General features: G+C 41.6%; 1 protein-coding gene across 3 annotated transcripts in view; it reads right to left on the reverse strand.

The window, feature by feature from the left end:
• SPTBN1 (spectrin beta, non-erythrocytic 1) overlaps positions 1-21380 on the reverse strand; it is a 135843-nt gene that overhangs the window by 36481 nt on the left and 77982 nt on the right. For all 3 annotated transcript variants that reach the window (XM_082755763.1, XM_082755762.1, XM_082755764.1), the window contains 15 exons: positions 20147-20298; positions 15312-15485; positions 14003-14094; positions 11998-12078; positions 11148-11263; positions 10023-10135; positions 9211-9398; positions 8056-8173; positions 6448-6606; positions 5458-5760; positions 4547-4700; positions 2988-3858; positions 2722-2859; positions 1283-2039; positions 842-1044 (listed from right to left, as the gene is read on the reverse strand). In XM_082755763.1, coding sequence (XP_082611889.1) covers positions 842-1044; positions 1283-2039; positions 2722-2859; positions 2988-3858; positions 4547-4700; positions 5458-5760; positions 6448-6606; positions 8056-8173; positions 9211-9398; positions 10023-10135; positions 11148-11263; positions 11998-12078; positions 14003-14094; positions 15312-15485; positions 20147-20298 — 3619 coding nt within the window. The remainder of the gene's footprint in view (positions 1-841; positions 1045-1282; positions 2040-2721; positions 2860-2987; positions 3859-4546; positions 4701-5457; positions 5761-6447; positions 6607-8055; positions 8174-9210; positions 9399-10022; positions 10136-11147; positions 11264-11997; positions 12079-14002; positions 14095-15311; positions 15486-20146; positions 20299-21380) is intronic.

Below are 21380 nucleotides of genomic sequence, written 5' to 3' on the forward strand. Positions count from 1 at the left end.
ACCTTGGAGATAAAGGCATCTGGCCAACTCAAAGCTTACTGGCTGCGGGAGGATGAAAGTCTGTCAGAAGGGTGGTCAGTAACATCTGACATGAAGTTCTGTATGAGATTACTTCTGCATTCTGACACTCATGATTCACAAGAGCCTTGAAAGTCTCCACTATTATTCAAACCATAAGCAGAAAGAACTATAAATCACAGCCATCAAAAATGAACATTTGGTTTTCAAAGAAAAAAAAGTTCTTAAAGGTCTATAGCAGTCATGCCACAGCTAAAGAGACAAAGCAAAAGATTTGTTCTGAGATGAAAGACACATTTGTACCAATTCTTTCTAATCTCATTTCAGAAAGGCCAGACAACTTGGAAAATGTGATCAAAGCTGAGTGGGTGGGGTAGATACAATGCCAATTACACTCTTGAAGAGCCACATTCCTTCCTCAGGGGAAGGACAGGAATATATTATGATCAATGAATCAGCTAGAAGATAGCAAAAAAACTTAAGGCTTGTGGAACCAGGTATAGCTACTGCTACAGCTCCCACCACAATATGAACTCTGTTAATACTCTGAGAATTATAAGCAACACTCATATAGCCAATTTCTGGGTAGTGAGCTCATTACCTAGTGAGTCTCAAGAAAATGGAAGAGGTAATGTTTAATTAAGATTAGCCCAGCATATTTTTGAAACATTATAGTTCCTGTTTTTCCACAGTACAAAGAAAGCATTCTGCAAAAGATGTTTTCTAACGTGTTGCTTTGCCTTTGGATTCTGATAAAAGGTCATCTCTCAAAGAACAGAATTAAAATGTGAACAGCTACATTCTGTCATCATTCTGACCTTACCTGTCATCAATAGAGTCCACTTTCTCCTGGATTTTATCAGAGTTAATGTTCCCATCACTAACTAGCCTTCTGCCAGTCTCTACGACTGCATTGATCTTTTCTTCATTGGCATCCATTGTAGTCATGAAATCCTCCTGTTTTTTAATAGCAGCTTCTGCTCCTTCCAAGGTAGTGGGCATTTCTGTGTGTGCCAAAACATACTCCTGTGATTAAAACAAAAATCAGGGAGAGAAAAGTATTACACTCAGGCTATGTTGCATGCTGTCAACAGTTTCACCACATATGAAAACAAATATCTCAAGACGACTAAGAAGTAAAATTCAAAAAGCAATTTAATTTGAGTTACTTTTCAAAAATAAAGAAGGTAGTTAATCCATTTTCAGCTCTCTTCTGCAAGTGTTGGCTGGTGGAAATGAAGACAAGTAAATCTTGCCCACTTACCTGGTTATTAAGAAATGCTTCTGCTTGCTTGGTATCTCTGAGAAATAGCTGGTAGGCATGAGACTGGGAGAGGAGATTTTGCCTGTTCTCCCACATTTTGTGGAGCTCATTCCATCCAGTGTCCAAAGCTTGTAGGCGCTGACGTAGGAACATGTACTGAGCGTCAGTTTGCCCTTGTGTCACCATCTCACCCATGTCCCTCATTTTCTGATAGTCTTCCTCATAATTGTTGATTTCATTCTTGATATTCTCATGTTGAGTGAGCAGCTTCTCAGCCTCTGTAAGCGTGTTTGGCATGTCTTCAGAGGCAATTGCAGTCTGAGTTCTGGATAGCCATGACTGGAAGTCATCTAGATCTCTCAGGAACTGTTGCAGTTTGCTTGCTTCTCCAAGAGACTCTTCCCGGTTCTTCAGAGTGGTCTTCATTTCTTCCCATACATCATTGATTTCTGCGAGCCGTGAAAGGATAGCCTGTGCCTGGTCAGGATGCTCTGATTCCAGCTTTTCTGCCTCTTTTTGCAGGTCACTGAGCTTAGCCTCAATGGCCACCAGGTCACGTTCCATGCCCGTCAGCTTCCTCTGCAGGGCCATCACTCCAGCAAGATCATTACCCAGATCTTGTGTAGATTCAATCACTTTTGTCTTTTCCCTGATCCAGGACTTGGTTTCATTACATTCAAGGTGGTAATTCTGGATACTCAGGGCCGAGAGCAGAGCATCCTTCTTTCTGTCTACCAGTTCTCTGAACTGGCTCCATCTGAAATTTGTGATGAGAGAAATGGACAGAAATCAAGACTTGTGTACAATAAGGGAAAAGTACGGCAACACTGCTGAGTGAGCAGTTGCTCAGCTTAGCTTGTTAAACCATGAAATAACAACATATTCATGCTTTTTTCAGTCCTTTCCATATCATCAATAGTTTTAGCAAAACAATCATTAACCAAGCTATAGCATATATAAGAATATGTCAAGTGTCAGCAGTACTGACAGTACCTTGTAAGTATAATTTTTTCTCAAGTGAAAAATTGCTAGTTACATCTAATTTTCACACTAAATACACTCAACTCCATTCTCTCGGTGGACTTTGAAACCAAAAAGAGAGAGTTTACTTGAAGTATTGTATTGGTTTCTTTTTGTTTATTTGTTTTAAATCAATAATAGTTACTATAGCAATTTTCCACCTCTCAAGTCATGGTACTGATACGCTTAGGAGCTGGTTGAAGTCAGTAACAAAACTTTATCTGTTAATTGAACATTTCAGAGATACAGCTCTCTTTCCTTTCGAAGGAAAGATGAAGCTAGTTGAGGGTCTACTTTGAAGATACTTGAGGTAACAGTATGAAAATATATTTAAAAACACATACAAGAAACACAAGTGACACCACTATACTTTTTTCATCCAGTGTCACATTTTTCATGAGCATGAGGCCTTCACGTACCTCGTGTTGAGTTTATCTTGCTGCGCTTTGATCTCCTTCTCACTTGGATGGCCACTGTGCATTAGCTGCCTAGCAATTTGGTTCACTACTGCAACACGGGAAGCCTGATTGTTCATTTCAGGTTCTAAGCTTTCAAATCTGTGGGAGAAAAAAAAAGATCACAAAGGCATTAGAGAACCAGAGTCATAGGCAAGTTAACAAAGGTGGCTGGTGCACAAAAACTTCCAGCCAGAATTCCCAAAACTTCCTGGTAAATCCATTCCCACCTGTGCTGGATCACTTCCAGGTCCTCCAGCTTCTCTGGAATCTGCATATTATTCAGCCACTTCTCCTTTTCATCTATCCAAAGTTCACAAGCATCTGCCTCGCTGAACATCTTATAAAGAGCAAGGGTATCCTGCAAGGCCTGTTTACGCAGCCGAGTCAGCTCAGCAACCTCCTTGTATCTTTCTTCTATTCCGGACAACCTGCCTTGCACATCTGGAGACCCGGCGTGTTCCTGGGGTAGAGCCTTTGCCTGCTCGTGAAGTGAGTCAATGGTTGGCCGGTAGCTTGCAATCTCTTCAGCAACATCCTTGTGTTTCTTGACCAAGGACTGTGTAGAATATTCATCATGACCAACATCGTTGCTGGAGACAATTTTGAGGATGTCCAACATCCATGCGTCAATGTCATCAGCATCAGCCTGGAACTGGTGAAGGAGAGAGGCTTCCTCCAGACGTTTCTTCCTAATGGCAGATAACTGTTCCAAGTTAGCCCACTGCTCCCGGATATCCTTAATTCTTTCTCTGATCTTCTCAGACCCAAAATGCTCTTCCGCAATCATGTCTTCACCTTCTTTTATCGCTTGCTGGAAGTGACCACTACGACCACTCATTTCGTCTTCAAATGCCTTATGCTTACTCAAGAGACGGACAACACTGGTTAGGTCCTTCCCGTAGTCATCAGATGAAAGGATCTGTTCCTTCTCCCTGATCCAACCCTCTTCTTCAGCCATTTCCCAGAAGAATTTCCAGAGGCGTCGGGACTCTTCCAAGCGGGCCCGGCGCTCGGCTGCAAGCTGGCACAGCTCTTGGTAACAGAACTCCATGTGAGCGACGCGGTCCCTGATAACCTGCGGGTCACACGGCTTGTAACCTGTTCAGACAGAGAATGTGCATTACAACACAGACTCATTTATTTTCATTGCAACAGCTGGGGTGTACCTAGAGTTCTTAATTTCTGCTTGTTCAGTCTGCAAAGTTTATGGAAGAGAATCCATATTTAGTCTCCTGAAACAATGTGAACAATTCAGACTTCACCATCCCATGAAACAAAACAAAAAATGCTGTTCTGTGAATGAAGACAAAAAACTAACTAAATAAAAAGGGTAAGACACCTACGACTGTTTTCAGTGAAAGAAAATTCACTACCCCAGATTTATATCACAACACAAACCAAACATTATTTACCCTAGTTAATTACGCTATTTTAGTGGAATCACTTTTAATTAGCATAGATTGGGACAATATCAGACTTAATATAATTATTTGCTTATGTTTCATTAGAAACACAAAACCGGGAATTAATGGTGACTGCTACAAAGTTACAGCAGCTGCTGGTTAGGAGTGTGACATAGCAGACAAAACACAAGCTGCACTGAACTTCTGAACAGGTTACCTTGACAAATTAATCATTGACACAGTGAGGGAAGAAGGAACAAATGAAGCTGGATTCTCTTATTCTGGTGCTGAACTTAACCTAACGTGCCTTGCAGAACTAATGAGACTCACACATAACCCCATATATAATTAAAACTAAGGAGGATGTGTTGGCTGCTAGTTACCTTCTCCATCAGTGGCAAACTTCTGTGCAGATGCATTGACCCCTCTCACTCTCTCAGCCTGAATGGCAATGTCAGCTTCCACAAGAGCATGTTTCTGCAACAGGTCTTCGACTCCTAACAAATGTTTGCCATAGTCTTGAGACAGTAGAAGCACCTGATAAAAATGAAAAAGACACATAAAATGGGCTCAAGGCCATAAGCTATTCATTTCTTAATGACTCCTTCATGCTTTACACTGTTCTCCTTTGTTACACCGACTAACGTCCACAGAAACAGTAGGGACATAAGCAGAGTTATTTCAAACTTAGAGAGATATGACTGATGTGAATTTGTACCAACATTTTTCAAATCCCTGGCAACCATGAAGAAATTGACCATGCTCTTTAATGATGAAAAGCCCAGTCAGCTCAGCAGGACCACTGAAAGGCACTCAGTGCAGGTACTGTGAGCTGCCAGCGAGCTACACACATCTTTCTTTCCTCTAACAGCTTCCAAGTTCTGCTGGCTCATGGACAAGAACACAGTTATAATTCTTCCCCTTCCTCCGTCCCAGCAGAACAGACAGAGAAATTCCATGCTTTTAAAGCACAGCGGTGAAAAGGTGACTCACGTCGGTGGTGATGGAGAGAGTTCATGTAATTCCCTTTCACTAAAATCTGCATCCTCATTTTTTTATAGAAGCATGTCGTTTTATAGAAGCAAGCTTGGTCCTTTTCCTTAATAGTTTTTAATCTTTATTTTAAAATAACATCATAAGGTATAAGAAATTTGTTCACTGCCCATGAATGTGGGTCTTCTGAATTTGCGAACTAAACCAGATAGGCAAAACAAATCTTAAAAAAATACAAAAAAAAAGGACATTTACACATCTCTAGAACATTTTTCTATGTTCTTGAATGGGCAACACCTACCTTCATCTCATCCATCCAGTCCATAATGTACAGCATTTCCTGGAAAATCTTTTGCAGGCCAAGATTCATCTCCAGCCGTTGTCTCCGTGCCCTGAGCAGCTCCAGGAGGTATTCCCACAGGCGTATAACATTGTCCTTTCTTGCAGTGATGCGTTTTATATCATGATAATTTTCAGTCTCAAGCTCCTTTGCAACTGCAACCACAGCTTGGACTCGTTCTTCGTATGCTGCAATGTCTGTTTCAATGGCCTCATGTTTCTTTGTTGCAGCCTCCACTGCTGGAAGGTCAAAGCCAAAATTATCCTGTAAAGACAGAGAAACTTCTTCAGCAATGGCTGCCGAGGAGAAAAGCCCTAGTACTCGAACTCTAAAGTGACTTCTGATTGTGCAGAACACTCTCATCAGCAATTTCAGGAGTTGGACTCGATGATCTTTGTGGGTCCTTTCCAACTTGGTATACTCTGTGATTCTAAGATTTCACAATCTCAAAATGCTCTGAAAACTCCTCTTATAAAATCAGAGATAATTCTGATAAAATCAGACATCATTTACTAGATTTGGTGTAACAACCATGGTGGACATCAGGATTAGCCTACGGTTGTTTTTGTTTTTTTTTTTTGTTTGTTTCCTTTTCAACAGCCACCTCAAATAATATTTTTATTTTTATTTCCTGCGCTTATTCTGTTGAATTGACCTAAATATTCAGGTAAAGAAAATCTTGACTGTGGGTAGTTATTTCCACATGAATATCTCTTGAATACGGAAGAATAGATTCCAAGAATGGGTATGTGTGAATACATTAAAGATAGAACAGTAATATATATACATATACTCTAAATATACCTTTACACACATGCAATAAATATAAATAAGCATAGATTCAGTAACACAAGTGGCACAGGAGAGCAAATGTTCTCTTTACAAGAACTGTACCCTGTAATTACTCAAAGGAATCATTTTAGTCACACAGACAATTTCTGAAAGCAGCACCTGAGAAACTAGTCGTTGATTTTCACTTAGCCAAGTTTCTCTCATAGCTGCCTTGCGATCAAATCTGCGTGCAAGTTGTTCCAGTTTCTCTTGTCTGATGAGCTCATTTCGCAGTGCCAGTTCTCTTTCATGTTCAGCTTTTTCCAGTCTTTCCCAGGCCTGAAGATGTGAAGAAAAAGAAAATGCATCTTCTAACTACACATGCATATAGGGTTATGATAAATCATATGTTCTTCACATGAAATAAGTACTGAAGTCACTTCAGCCAAGTTTCTCAGAACTGGCAAATTTATTTAAATGCCAATGAATCTGGTCTATATAGGCTGGCCTTACACCTTGTCTGCTAATGTAAGAGCATGACTTAAAAATTGGTCTCAATTTATAAATTCATTTTCTGAGCAAGAGGTGTAAGCCTTGTTTATCTCGTATGCATTTTCTTGAGTTCACTTGTTATTTGCCTCCTACAAAGCTTAAACAAACCACTTTGGCTTCAATGTGTAAGAAAGCAATTGTTTCAAAGTCTTCTGAGTGCTATACCCAAGGAAGGGATTCTATCTTTCTCCTTTAGGAAATGAGAATTAGAGATTCATGCCTTCTCACCCCTAAAACCAATTTACAATTGTTCTTTATTACATCCACTTTGGAAAGGAAAACAAGTACAGAATTCAGTGACTTCCGCTGCATGCAAGTCCTTTTTTTCTCCCAAAGCAAGAAGTTATTCACATGCATGGCATTAATACTACAAAAACAGAGCCTTAGAAGCATGTTGAAAGCCAGCTAATCACCTTTCAGATCTCCTAACAAACAACAAAAATACCCACAATTAAACACAAACTACCCTAGATTCTTCTAAATCCTAACAGATGTGAAATTGCCTGAAACCCAAAGTATTTTAGGCATTTGCAGGCACAGGAGCTTAACGCAAACAGGAGAGCTGTGCAGTTTACTGCTCTCCAGGATGCAGACCAAGGCCACAGACACCCCCAACAGCTGCTCTGGGAATGCCAGGCATGATCAAACACAAATGAGGAGAGCTCACAGTTCTAAGTTGTTTGTTATCCTTGAAAGAGCTTGTCAGCTCTGCTGCTGTTCTGCCAGCTGCACCAGGAAAAAAAATAGCTGCATAAACCCCAAGAGGGAACCCAAAGGGTCGGTCATGGCAGTTCCTTTACTCTCCCATGATGTGGGCCTGGGGGCTGCAAGGCAGATGAGGGCCAGCTCTGTTCCCCGCTGGGAGCCAGGGAAGGCAGAGGTGTTGCAAGAGCACCACAGCCCTGAACAACACAGGGTGTTTGCTGCTGTACTTGGCTCTGCTGAGACTCCCTCAACCTCCTGCTTGCAGGGAGCTATGCTGGGACAAATGTCCTCGAAACTAAGTAGGCAGGGCTGCAATATCTCAATATTGTTGCTATTTTCTGCCAATTAGCAATAGCTACAACCATGGATGAGCAAGGGCTACCAGATCCATCACCCCACCTCTCCCATCCTTTATGGTCCCCCATGTCAAGGCTAGAGACAACACATGCATTTCTTTCCAGTATGCTGAGACTGAGACTAAAAGGAAAAAACAAAATCCTGAGTCACACAGCAGCTGCTGGCTCAGTTTACCTTGTTAATGTCAGAGATGAGTTTGCCCTCCCTTGGCATGTATACTTTCTGATTGTTGGCTCTCATTTTGCTTTGGATGGTAAAAAGTAGCACTTCTAGGTTTCCTTTTTCTGTAAACCTAAACAAAATTTCCAAAATAATAGTTACAATAAAGCTTTCATTACTACTAGGTTATTACAAAGCACTTCCATACAATACTGGCATTATGAATGGAACACTCAGATAAACACCTGCATCTTGTGTGAACACTGGAAGCAGTAGAAATAGCCTCTCCAACCAGATGGGTCAAACAGAAAGAAAAAAAAAGAAAAAACTCAACTTCACGGAAGTCAGTTGTCTATCTGTTTAGATTTAAGCCCCTTAGGGGGACAGAAGACTGCATTTTTTTATTCTATTACGTTTGTTGTCCTAGTTCATCAACCCAAGAAATGGAAGTTTTATTTAAACTGCCCACTGCAGTCAATAAACTCTTCCCACTGTTTTCCCTGAGTTGTATGCCTGGGAAATAAACAAACTCCAAAGGCACTAGGGAATAGACTGCAATTTTAGAAAACGTCTGGATACTTTGTAATGTTTTCAATTGCAATTGTTATCCATCAGGACTTATATTAGACAAAAATAAGATCAGATAACATAATACTAAAAGAAACTTCCAGAAATAAGTTGCATGGCTTTGGTTGTATCAGTTGTAGCAAGCAGAGCTATGTTTTACAAAGCCAGACACACTTCCTCTTGATTTAGGAAAAGCAGTAAGAGCCTTTTAAGAGCTGTGTCTTGGTATTGTACGCCGCTAGCAAACATGGCTGGTGATATTACTGCACTAACATGGTATATACTATTACCACTTGTATTACAGGGCAGGCATCTCAGTGAAATGATAGCTTCCAGTACTATAAGATCCTGCAGACAACACACATGTTTTCAATTATTATTACTATTGTTATTACTATGTGCATATTGAATGGCATAAAGCAAATAGGTTCTTAGTAATAATGGTCAGTGCCAATTAGAAATGTGATACCTGGTTCTGTTCAGAAAAATAAATTCTCAAGACAAGATTAAAATTACTTGGATGTTTGTTTAAAAAAAAAAAAAATCAATGACTGACTAAACCAAAACAAGACCACTGTTTTTTTAAGCTAAGATTAAAATTACTTGGGTGGTTTCTCTACTGTGCGGTAAGTGTTGAACGCCTGTAGCTGCTGCTGCACACCAACGAGCGAGTTGGCAAATTTGCGATTGTTGAGGATGATAATGGTTTGTTCAATCCACTCAAGAAGGTCAGAAGCCAGCGATTCGTATTTTTCAATCATTTTCTCTGTTTCAATGGCGTTGTCGAGCACCTACAACAAGCAGCACAAAATAAAGATGAATTCACGGGCAGTGCTCTTCAGAGTCATCTCAATCCAACAAGCTGCATAAAGGAAGCTCTGCTGGCTTATGAATCAGACCACTCGCTCCTGAGCACCACGGGGGCTGTGCTCCCCAAGGAACAAGGGCTTTGCATTTCTCAGCACTGAATTCCCATGATCCCAAGGCAACAGAGGGGCAGAGCAGAGGCTTACAAAAGGATTCACATCCAGTCTGTTAGCTGTAAGGATGGGGGCAGCTTTGCCGAAGGGCAGAGAATGACTGCACATTTTATAAATGAGGAACTTTTCTGGGCTTCAGAAGAGACAGAGGACCCAGAGGGTGAGGAGCAGCTAATGGGAAAGGAAAAGCAGCAATGATGCACAATTAACAAACAAAAATAAAACACCAGCCAAATGTTTTCTAATAAGAGACAGCTGGAAATTAACTACTCCTCATGGTCATATGGGAATATTTAACATTCAAAACATGTTTCAAAAGCAAAACTAAAAACTACCATACAGTGGTATCTCTAAGGATTAACACCCAAGAGGGAAAAATAAGAATCAGAAAGATTTAAACTACTTTATAGCAACTGATAATTTGAACTTGCAAACCTTTCCAATACGTTTTCCTTCAACAGCTAATGCTTTCATCTTGGAGAAGTAGTGGTAATATGTCACCACATAGGTGATGATTGACTTTTCATCAGGATGATCAACACTGATATCTGCAAACCAAACAAGAGTTGTCTTAGCACACTGAGGGTGCACAAGTTAAAACAACAAAGGCAATAATCCAACATGAACAGGCTCAAGAGTCTGAGAGATGGGTTCAGTGGCAGTTCAGGTCCTACAATTTATGTCCTAATCAGAAATAAATTCAGCAGCTTTGGACTGGTTCTGAATTTCTTGGTGTTATGCAGTATTGAACTCTATCACTAAGAAGCTGTCCTTTCTCTGTCTCAGTGCAGACCATGGTCAAAGCATGCGAAATGGGCGAGGGGTCTTTGGGCCAGATTTTGTAACAGACTGCGTGGCTAACTTCCCTTGTGCCTGTGTGATTTGGAAGAAAATGTCAGTGCTGTATCGGTATTTGGAGAGAGAGAGATTCAAAGCTAACTGCAAGTCTGTCCAAGCAAATCTTCTGAGATACACTGATGGAAAACAAATTATTTCCTCTCCTGCAGCAATTCTGAGGCTATGGAAAATAAGCATGAAGAAACTTGCCCAAATACATGGCCTCTATTTATTTGTCCTGTGACAAGCAAGTTTCTTGTCCTAGCATTGTGAACACTTCTGCCAATACACAAGTGCACAATCTCATGAAAGCACAGGCTAAAACTCACTCAAGAGTCTGTGAAAGGAATTGCTAACTATTGGGTGAAGTCCACATTTGTCATCTTCTGGCTCAAACTAAAAAGCAGAGTGTTTCTCAGAGCAGACCAGAAGGGTGCCTTTAACTGGAATGATTTTATGTACACATGGCCTGTCCAGTGGTCTTGTCAAATGGGGGAATATAAATTCAGAATTAAAGCTGTTGTGCTTCCACAACTCTGTCCTCTGCAGGAGACATCTTGCATTCTCTCCTTCCCTCTCTAGCTGTATCACTAAGTGAGTCAGCAGCAACCAGCTGCTCCTCAAGACAGAAAGCTATCACAAAACAGTGTCTTTGGAAAAGGAGGGGTGGAAGAAAAGAGCCCACAGAGAGCTGCAAAGCATTAAAACTGCAGGAATGCTTACCCTCAGGGTCCAGGAGCTTAGTAAGACCAAGGTGTTGCTCTGCAAGGTTAAAAGCATTTTGCAGATTGTAGTGTGCATTTGATTTCTTCAGCTTGTCAAAATCAATCAGATCAGGCCTAGACAGGATGAAAAATTCTTTAGATTTCCCAAAGCACAGTGCAGCCACCCTCAAATGAACAAATGAAATAAAATGTGCAATTCCCAGAAACCCTGGCCTCTCAGGATGCCAAGGTTTCACTTGCCCAGTGCCCCTGTATGTTTCAATGGCATATTAAAGGAACTAAGTAATACTCAGCACAGGGCAGAGCAGCAGAACCTAGCCCATGGCAAAAAACAAGGATAGTTTACCATAGATAAAGGTGACCTGGAAAATAAACAAACAGTCAAAGCTGTGGTCACACAGTCTCTCCTCACAATGATGGATGCATGCAAGCTCTCTCACTTCACCCGAGCTTGCCAATGGGTGGCATTGCCAGACATGTCAAAGTCCAGCTCCAGACTGCCCAGGGATTTCTTTCTCCTCCAGGCCATCGCTGTGCCCCAACCGCCAAACCCTCAATTCTGGGTGACCAGAGCTCAGCATGGGCTACTCAGTAAGGTATAAACGCCTCTCCTCCAACCTGGTCACTCACAGAATGAAACAATCACGTGTATAATTTATTCTCTTGAAACCAAACACGACTTGCGATGTGAGAAGCTGTTGCCCAGATGAGCTTACAGTGACCACAAGAGTGAAAGGCAAGTTGCTGTAAAACTATCAGCAGTTCTTCCACTTCCTCCCCTCAAAACACAGCACACGCTGTACCAGTCCAAGCTTTCAAAATCCATAAGGACGTTTACCCACACATACCTGTGCTTATGTATTAGTGCATTGAAAGCCATCCCATCCCTCCAGCTTGTTGTGAAGTTGTGAATGTTGACGTTGGGGTAACTGCCAGAACAAAAAGCAAAGAGAGCATGATCAATACAGCATTTCTGCTGCAGCTCTGTATGCTCTATCACTAAGGGCTGGTCGCAGGAGTGACATATTTGTTGTAAACCTGAGGGTGGGACGTTACCATCCCATAATAGACAAGCTATCATCACAAATGGTTTCTAATCAGACAGACACTAGAGGTAAGTGCATGCTATTTAATCCTGTAAACCCAGCAGAATTGCTATGCATTCCTAAACGAAGGCTCTAAATGCATCACTTGAACGCCTTTTTTAATAACTTGCTGCCTAACCTGAAGCCTAGGATGTTTCAGATCCCTACAAGTTTAAAGCATGATCCCAATTCAGCTACTGGCAAATAATCATTTTCAGGTACTCAGAATATCCAGTTCAAGAAACAGTTGGAGGAAAACAGAAGAGTGAAACCTTTTCTAAGGATGCAGGTGCCACAAGAGCAGTGATACATTAAGTTTTTGTTGAAACTGCTGTGCCAGGGCATCTTCAAGGACTGACTCTATTCACCTTCTGACTTTTAAACAAAGCACATATGATAGCCACCTTCATGCCCCATGGGTACAAGGATTCCAAATTTGTCTGGTAAGTTTGGTATTTTTTAAGTCCCCCACAAATTTCTGGGTGCTTACAAACCACTTTTCTAAGAGTTCTTGGAAGCAGAGGATTAAATATATTGCTACAATAATGCTGAAGTGCCCCAACTCATCAGCGGGACACTCATGTTTCATGGGGTAAACATGCAACAATGGATATTTAAGTATACAAAAAGGTCACTGTTAGAGAAATGTTTTGGAAATATTTCCATTTATGAAAATCACTCAAAAGGAAGAATTAGAATGATACATGGATATTCAAATTCACACTAGGAATCCATGTGCCTAATCAGGGAGCATGTCACAGTAGCCACCTTACCATCGGTTTTGTTTTCCTTGCAGCTCTCGAAGTATTTCTATGCCACAAATTCTGGTTCTCCTTCTAGTTCACAGTAAAAGATCCAACCAAGACAAGAAACTAACCTGCACCTTTGCTGCTATCTTATCCACCACGCTGGGTGGATCCCACTACATTGCATTAAACATGAACAGAAAACCCATTATGCCTGGAGTGCAAAAATACTGTAGGAAGGCCAGAATCCATTTCAGCACTTTTAACGCTTAAAATGCACATCTGTGTCTTATGTCATTAAACAAAAAGTAATTTCATGTTTGAGCTTTGAAAGTAAGTTTAAAAAAAGTCTGAATTAAGAGCAGCTTTTTATGCTCAGAAAATCCTAGTCAGTCAATACACACAGATGCAGACAGAAAACAGCAAATCTTCAGCTCACCCATGGCCTGCTCACATGACAATCAAAAGGGAAAGTTTGACTATAATTCCATGGAACAGCTCTGTTCCTTCTATATTTTTCCCAGAATACACATGAAGAGCTGGAGACCCAGGACCTGTTAACTTCACTTTCACTCTCACAGTAACAATTCAGCACAGAAGCTAGTGGTGTATTGGCTAGTGGTGGTCTTGTATTCTTTACAAGAAAGAACTCAATGACTGCATCCTCTAAAGGTACTGCAGACCAGAGCAAAGCTGAAATTGTTTTAAACACCTGCATACCTATGCCACTTTATATGGAAAGAGGGAAAACTGGTGGCAAACACCCTAACACAGTTATTTCTTCAAAGTAGGAGTGGACAGGAGTCAGCATATGCTATATATGTTCATGGATGATCAGGTTGGTATGTTTATTGCACAGAATTAATATAATAAATTCAGAATTTTCTGATTTGTAAACAACAGTTCACTTCTCTTGGTTGGATCCACTTAAGGATATATATGTACTTGCCCATTTAAAATGATTTCAATGAAAACTCAAAATTCTGTAGCGCTTTAGAGATAATCACTTAATCCACGCTTACCCAGCTGTCTTCATCTGGCACCACAAAAGCAAAGCATCTTTAGCAGATTTCTTCTCCTTGTTGTCCTCAGTTTCAACACTGATATCTTGGATCTGAAATTAACAAAGAAGCTTTGTTCATTCCTCCGAGTAAACACCATTTTTTGCCTTTTTTTTTGAAAATATGAAAAAATTCTATCAAAAACATAACAAAGGAAATCTATGATGAAGGGCAAGGTGGAAGTACGTGAAAGCTTTTCCTCATTTAGGAGCATTCATCCCAGAAGAAAGCTTCATCTGCCCTTATTTTACAAGAGGATTTCTCTTTTCTTTAGTCTGTAGGCAAATAATTTAAACTTCAGCAGAGAACATTTCCAGTTGTCAAGGCAAACCCTGTTCTATACAGCATTATGGTTTCACCCTACATGGCACCTCTTCCAGCTCACTGGGGCTGAGGGGCACAGCAGGTAGCGGTCTTTTCAGGGGCATCAACAGGCAAAAGCTAACCAGGAGTTTCACAGGAGCAAACACATTTTCCAACCTCAAGCTTGGAGGAAACAGTGTTTGCCCTTAGCAGCATCGCAAATACATGTTCCAGATTCTAGGCTGGTAGCATTTTTTTTAAAAAGGAAAAAAAAATAAATAAATAAAAAGGCAAACATTTTTTCTTTCATATGGACAAAAATATCTTCTTTTGCCCAGAGAAGCTGTAGATGCTCCATCCCTGGAGATATTCAAGGCCAGGTTCGATGAGGCACCCTAACCTAGTGGGTGGCATCCCTGGCACTAGGGTTGGAACTAGGTGATCTTTAACATCCTTCCAACCCAAGCTGTTCTATGATTCTGTGATTTTATTGAGACAGTTCGCTGCTTTTTTAAAAAAAATAATAATAATAATAATAATATCATAGTTTCAGTGAAGCAACATTGCTATTGCTGAAAGTTAGGCAGACAATTTTTTGCCTTTTCTGAGGGCAAAGAACAACGTGCAACTTGCTGGAAAACAAGAAACCACTGCCTTCAAGTGAGACGCTAAAACAATTCCTGTGGGCACCCTTAATCCATTTAAGCACAATGTCAGCCAGGATAATGACAATCAGTGCAGAGGTGATCAACAGATGAGTGTAGCATTTCCTTCTAGGTCTGCAAGAGTGTCTACGTCTGTGACTGGAGTTTCATATTTATTAGGAAATCAATAAAAATAAAAACACTTGACCCTGCCAGATACCAAGTACCTTTGATCAGTCCCCTCTTAAAAAGCACAATAAAATAGATGTACAAAACAAGTATGGAAATCTCGGACATGTGTATAGGTATGCACGTATCCTCACCTGGAATCTCAGGATAATAGTCCAAATAAGGCCAAGCGTCAGCCTGTGATTCCCATCCACAATATCATGAGATCCCATGTTTTCCAGGTGCACTCGTTGCTCTTTCAGGAACTGGAGGGCTTTATCAACATTCTCCAGGCAATGGATGCGCATCCTTCCCTTAGTTGGTTTGGGCTAGAAGGTAAAAGAGGAAGAAAAACATGTATTATTGTAAACGGAAGAAAACAAGTGCTTGATTTCAGTCGAGGCAGGTGAGTCACCCACATTGCCAACTGCCAGGCAGCAATCCTGCATGCATTTGCTTTTCAGATTCAGGGGCCTCTTTGCATCTGACAGGGCATTCACCCAAGGTTAGTGGTAGCACGTCAGACCCACGGCAGGATCGCTAGCACCCCAGACCTGTGCTGCACATGCTGGGTGGCCCATTCCATTGGCCTTTCCAAATGTTTTCCCTGCTTACTTCCTTCATTTTTTCCACCTAGTCTATTCACTCACTACCTGGCAGATAATTTATTTCATTAAGTTCATGCCACACCTATTACATTTTCCCAAGATGCTCTTTTCTCTCTTACAAGTTCTTCCACACTTGAAAAGAAGATCCTAAAGATAAATAAATGAAACTGCTAACTGGCAGATGCACGCAATACAAGGAATTGGTAGCAAATGCTCCAGAGAGCATCTGCAAATACAGGTGCACGCACTCCGGAAGGACAGCTCAGATTTGAACTGCAGATAGTTAATAAAACACCCTGAGAAAGAAATTTCCTTCATTTTTTGGTCAGTCAGAGTAGGATAAGTAGTATGAAAATAACAGACAAGATTTATTCCAAACAATGCCTCCGGGGGGGAAAAGGGGGGGAACTGCCACACCAACATAACACAGTTTTATGAAGGCCTGGCACAAAAGAAAAAAGCCAGGAGCACATCAGCAGCATATAGAGGTCAGCTGTAAAACTGAAGACAATTAAAGCAACTTTGTTCTGCGGTAAGGGTTACAGCTGAAGAGCTTGTTCTGTGCCCACTGAGATGCCACCAAAGGTACCTAGCCAAACTACTAATTGACATGATCTCTTTGTTTTCTACTGCAAATGTAATTAACTGGCCATGGAAATAGTGCAGCAAAATCCTTGCCTGAGTCTGCATTTGAGGGGAAGAGTTTCAGTGAGAGCCATAATACGTTCCCCACAAACTGCACCCTGACTAGCAGTCACCGAGATGAAACGCTCACTAGAAAGATGCCCTTCGGGACATGTAAATTCCTGAGGTCCTTAGTTTCACTTCAGTTCTCAGCCAGCACAGTTCTCCACTGGAGGCTGGCAAACAGAGCAGATAAAGTCAGCCCATAGCTTCCAGCAAGGGCGAGCATTTCCAGGAACCGACCCTGCTTTGGGTGCAAATGTTGCTCAGAGAAGGCTCTCCAGAGGGACAGTGCTGCATCCATCCTCCTGCTGGCTCCACCAAGTCACATTTCAGTGAGTCCTTCACAGCACAGCTGGGAAGAGGGGTCCAAGGGAACAGCACCAGTTGCAGGGCAGGCGGAGGCCCTTCTCACTTACCTAAGCTGTAACCAGAGTATACTCTAATGCCTCAAATTATTTAGCAGAAAAGGGGATTAAAACACTGCTTCTGCTCTCAGAAGCTCCAGCACTGAGGTGACAGAGCTAATGCCATTCACCAGAGATGTTTTAGTCAGATCCTGGGCCCAATGGTTCCTAACCACACCCTGTATGATGGCATATCCCACAGGAACGTGGAAATGTAACCTGCAAGTGATCAGCAAGACCTTCCCTCCCCACAAACAAGGACTTTATGCGAGGCAGCAGAGTACACGCAGTGAATCTGAACAAACGAATCCAGCCCCAGGACCTGCAATGCCTGGCAAAGGGGCTGGCCTCCCAGCACCTGTGCCACCCTCTGCCCTGTGGCAGGAGCAGGCTGCTGTTCCTCTTGTGCTCCAGGACTAGGGGCACCCTCTGCTGCATGGGGACCACAGCAGCTTACTGCTAGTGCAGTCTGGAGCTGTTCAGACTACGACTTATTAGTAGGCTGAAAAGGCACTGCAAATTCCTGCACAGACCAGTGTCACCTGGCTGAGAAAAAATGCAGAGCACTGGCAGGAGACAGGAGCTTAAACCTTTTGGTACAGCAGCACAGGCAGGTCGTGCAGTCTTTACCGACTGTTCTGCATCACGAGAAGAGCTGTCGGAGTCCTGTTTGTACAAGGTGTGGCTGCACTTGCCACGCTCTCCTGCACAGCCTCAGCGTGAGAAATAATGTGAGGCACAACTTTCTTCTTTACTGGGCTAACACAGACCCAGAAAACTAACCAGAGGGAAGACATGCTCAAGACCATGCATATTACATTTACCTGAACTAAGAGCCTTCTATTATTTGTTTTAGATCAAAACCCTTCCCTTTTCCAATGGGAAACATGACCAAATTCACTACAGAGAATCTGTTTAAACAGTTCGACCTTTGGGCATCCAGGATTTGTAAGGAATTTACTAATCCTTTATCTAGTGATGGAAGAAACTGAGCTAAATGCTCAATTTTATGCTGAAAACAATTCTCAGCTTTATTTTCCTGCTTAGAAGAAACTGATTAACAGCACGTGCAAACAAAATTACAACCATCTTTTCATACTGGTTGGATTATTTTCCACTTTGCTCAGTAAGACCATTGATGCTGTTGTTTTATTTCCAAATACTGGTCTGTACAAAGGACCTTATGTAGTAAGGACTAAACACTAGCATTAGGGATCAAGTTGAGCAAAAAGGAGAAGATGTAAATGTCCTTATTGCACTCTCATTTTGAGGTTCTCCAGTATACCTTCAAGAAGTCTGTGTTTTCATCATCAAAAATCACAACAGCTTTCAAAAAATGCAGTTTGATCAAATGTGGCTGGAGGCCTTACAGGGGGCAAAGGGTGGCCCTGCTTCCTTCATTAGTATCCTAAATACCAGACTCTGCTCCACAGGCTCCAGCTCCAGAGTCCTGGAGTCAAATGCGGGGAAAAAAACTCCTGTTCTGCTGCATCAGTAAACACAGTTTATTAAAATAATTATCTAGGCGAGTTTCGGAGTTTGTTTATTGCTTTCCTACCACTTGATATTTGTCTCAATTTTAAGTTTTCTGCATAAGACACTTCATAAGACACTGCCTTTACATTTGTGCTTGGGTGGCGTGGTGGTGTCAGAAGCTACCCAGTAACAGCTACAACAAATTCCAAAGGGCTGGAGAACATCAGCAAGTGGATGCTACGTGCTGATCCTACTGGAATTTTTTTGGTGTGTGTAATTGTCTCAAGGTTTAGTGCATTGTGTTATCTGTATTCTTGTTTGCAGAGGAAGGTGTGGTGGAATGTACTGTTCAAACAGAGACTGCTGTCCTCCAGCCTGAGATAACGAAGTTACAATAAGAATCTACGGTAGTGCAGACAGCTGCCAACACGATATGCAACCGATGATGCAAGTTTAGATCCAGCAGCCTCCTGCCCCCTCCCCACCCAAACAGCTGCGTAAGCTCTGTTTGCATTTTTTAAACCTGGAGTGAAAAATGTAAATGAATCATGCAGCAAGAATCACATGTCTGGTCTGAGCTTCACCGCTGCTATTTGACACTGAAAGCCAAATCTTGGCAGGTAGATATGAAGATCTAAATAGAGGTGCCAGAGTTGCTGCCCAAATCCTCGAATAATGTGGCATGTGGATCTTAGTTACTCATGTAGGAATAAAATCTGACCTCAGTGCTACCTGTGGTGAACATGTGAAACCTAATACCTCCCTGAAGTAAATTACTTGGCACAGAGCAACTTATTTCAGGCAAAATGTAGTTGACAAACACTGAGACTGTTTACCTCCATCCACACAACACCAGGACAGGGTACTTTCCTGCATGTTAGAGTTCCTTTTTACCCTCAGAGATGCATTTGGAAATCTCCCTCTCTTGCCTCGCTGTACAGATGTTACACTGCGGGCCATATGTTCAATTCATTACCCAGAGTCTTAGCCCATGAAGCTTCCATTAATAGGACTGCTTGATGACAAGCGATTACACAGCCCCAACCTCATGTAGCCTTAGGTCTTAGCTAAAGACCCGTATTTCTTTGAAAAGATTGCTTTAAATTGGGTAGTTAAGAGCACAGCCATCATTTAAGGAGCAGAATGAAAGGCTGATTCCCAGCCATCTCCTCACACACGGTTTTCCTGTCTTGCAGCAGCATTTTATTATTTTTTTTTCACTACAAAGCTTTTCTTACTCACCAGCTTGTGCTGGTTTCATACCTAAAGAAATAATTTGGCCCATTTATTAAAATTCATTTTAAGTATTCCTCTAACCAAAAAAAAAAATCCAAGCCTTATCTATTTGTAGGGAACTCAAATAGTCCCAGGTGCATTCCTGGGCAGTGGGGATGTGACCAACAGCACAACAAAAGCCACTGCAGAGCCCCCCAGCGTGGGCCTGGCTCTCTCCAACCTATTCTCCACACCCTGCAGCATGCTCTAGGGAAGGCAGTACGTAATGGGGATCATTCAGTGCTCCGCTTCTGTAAGATCCAGGAGCAGGCAGAATACTGCTGGAAGTGCTCAGCATCTCACCAGCAAGAAACATTCAAAGACAACTTTATCTGATTCCTACTGAAACCAACAGAAAGATATCTTAACGATGTAGGGATTCAGCTATTCCGGAAGCAACAGACTTTTTTTCCCATTTAATACATAAGACATTTGCAGTGTTGAACCCTCAGTACTCATTTTTGCTGTACGTCAGTTGGGCCAAGCATTCACTAAAACAAACGAAAAATACACAGTGAAAACTAGTAAGCAAACACTTACAAGTCGCTCTCCTGAAAGAACTTCCAGAAGTTTGATGAGCATCCTTCCATCACGAAGGTCAGTGTACAAATCCGTAATTCTGCATGACACACGTGCCAAGTGGGAATTAACCCACTTTGTGAAAGTCTTCTTCTGAACTGCCTCACGTTCATCTGTTAAGAAAACACCACAATGTTACCCAAAATAAATGACAGTTCACATGCTTGAACAAAAACATGATGTTCAAATACATCTAATCTAGTAGGTGAAAGAAGCTGGCTTCTTTTCTTATCAGTCATTGCAGAAAATGTGATTTTTCACCCAAAATCCGCCTCTCTCCCTATCTCACAGCATTTCCTATCACAACTGGGAATTTTACTGAGTAACTATCTATGGAATAAATCTGGAGTATAGATTGCAGACTTACATGCTGACCATGTAAGCAGCTTTCTCAAGGTGCAAAGAGGTCAGTGGTAAAGCTGCAATGTAAAAGCCACTTTGGACTGATCAAATTGTCCAGTAATTTGCTCAAGAATTATCTTCCACCACTGGAAGAACAAGCCAACTTTTGCTCTTGAATACACAAACAAATCCAGAACAGATCTCCTGAAATAGCAGCGGTCACTTTGAATTAGCATATGTATAAAAGAAAGCAGAGACCAAAACTTCTCATTTATTCCCCCTCACCTCCATTTATTTGCAGATTCAGCATCTGTAACTGTATTTACACAACATCAAGATGAACTTTTCTGTAACTGCATGTTTGAGGTAGAGTTGCATTTATTTTAACCATAGAAAAACAGTCTCTTTCCACTTTTCCTTCCCAGAGTCTTTCATAACTGTTTATACACGAAAATGTTGGCTATGAGGGCTCTCTTAATGCACAGGCTCACTGCAGCCCACATTAATTAAGAAACTCCCGAACAGCTATCTGCCAAGCTGAGAACTCTCAGACAGAAATATTAGACTTCTCCATGGTTAAATTCTTTTGCCAAGGGTTTTGGATGAAGCCCTTCCTTGTTAGCAGAAAGTCAGTTCACTGAGCTGGGAACTACGATGGACCAAATTTATCACAACACAGGTGCTCAAACTTGGACTCCTAAGTCCGTAATTAGACAGACAAATGGAAGTGGTCTGCTTTTCCAAGCAGCTGGGCATCTAAACCTCCCAGAGGTCTCTTTAAAGTTGTTGGCACCTTTGGAAACAGGACATAAAGACTGGTAAATCCTAACCAAAATGTAACATGTCCAGCTCT

The sequence above is a fragment of the Aythya marila genome (assembly GCF_965140915.1).
Source record: "Aythya marila genome assembly, chromosome: 3".
Lineage (NCBI taxonomy): Eukaryota > Metazoa > Chordata > Aves > Anseriformes > Anatidae > Aythya > Aythya marila.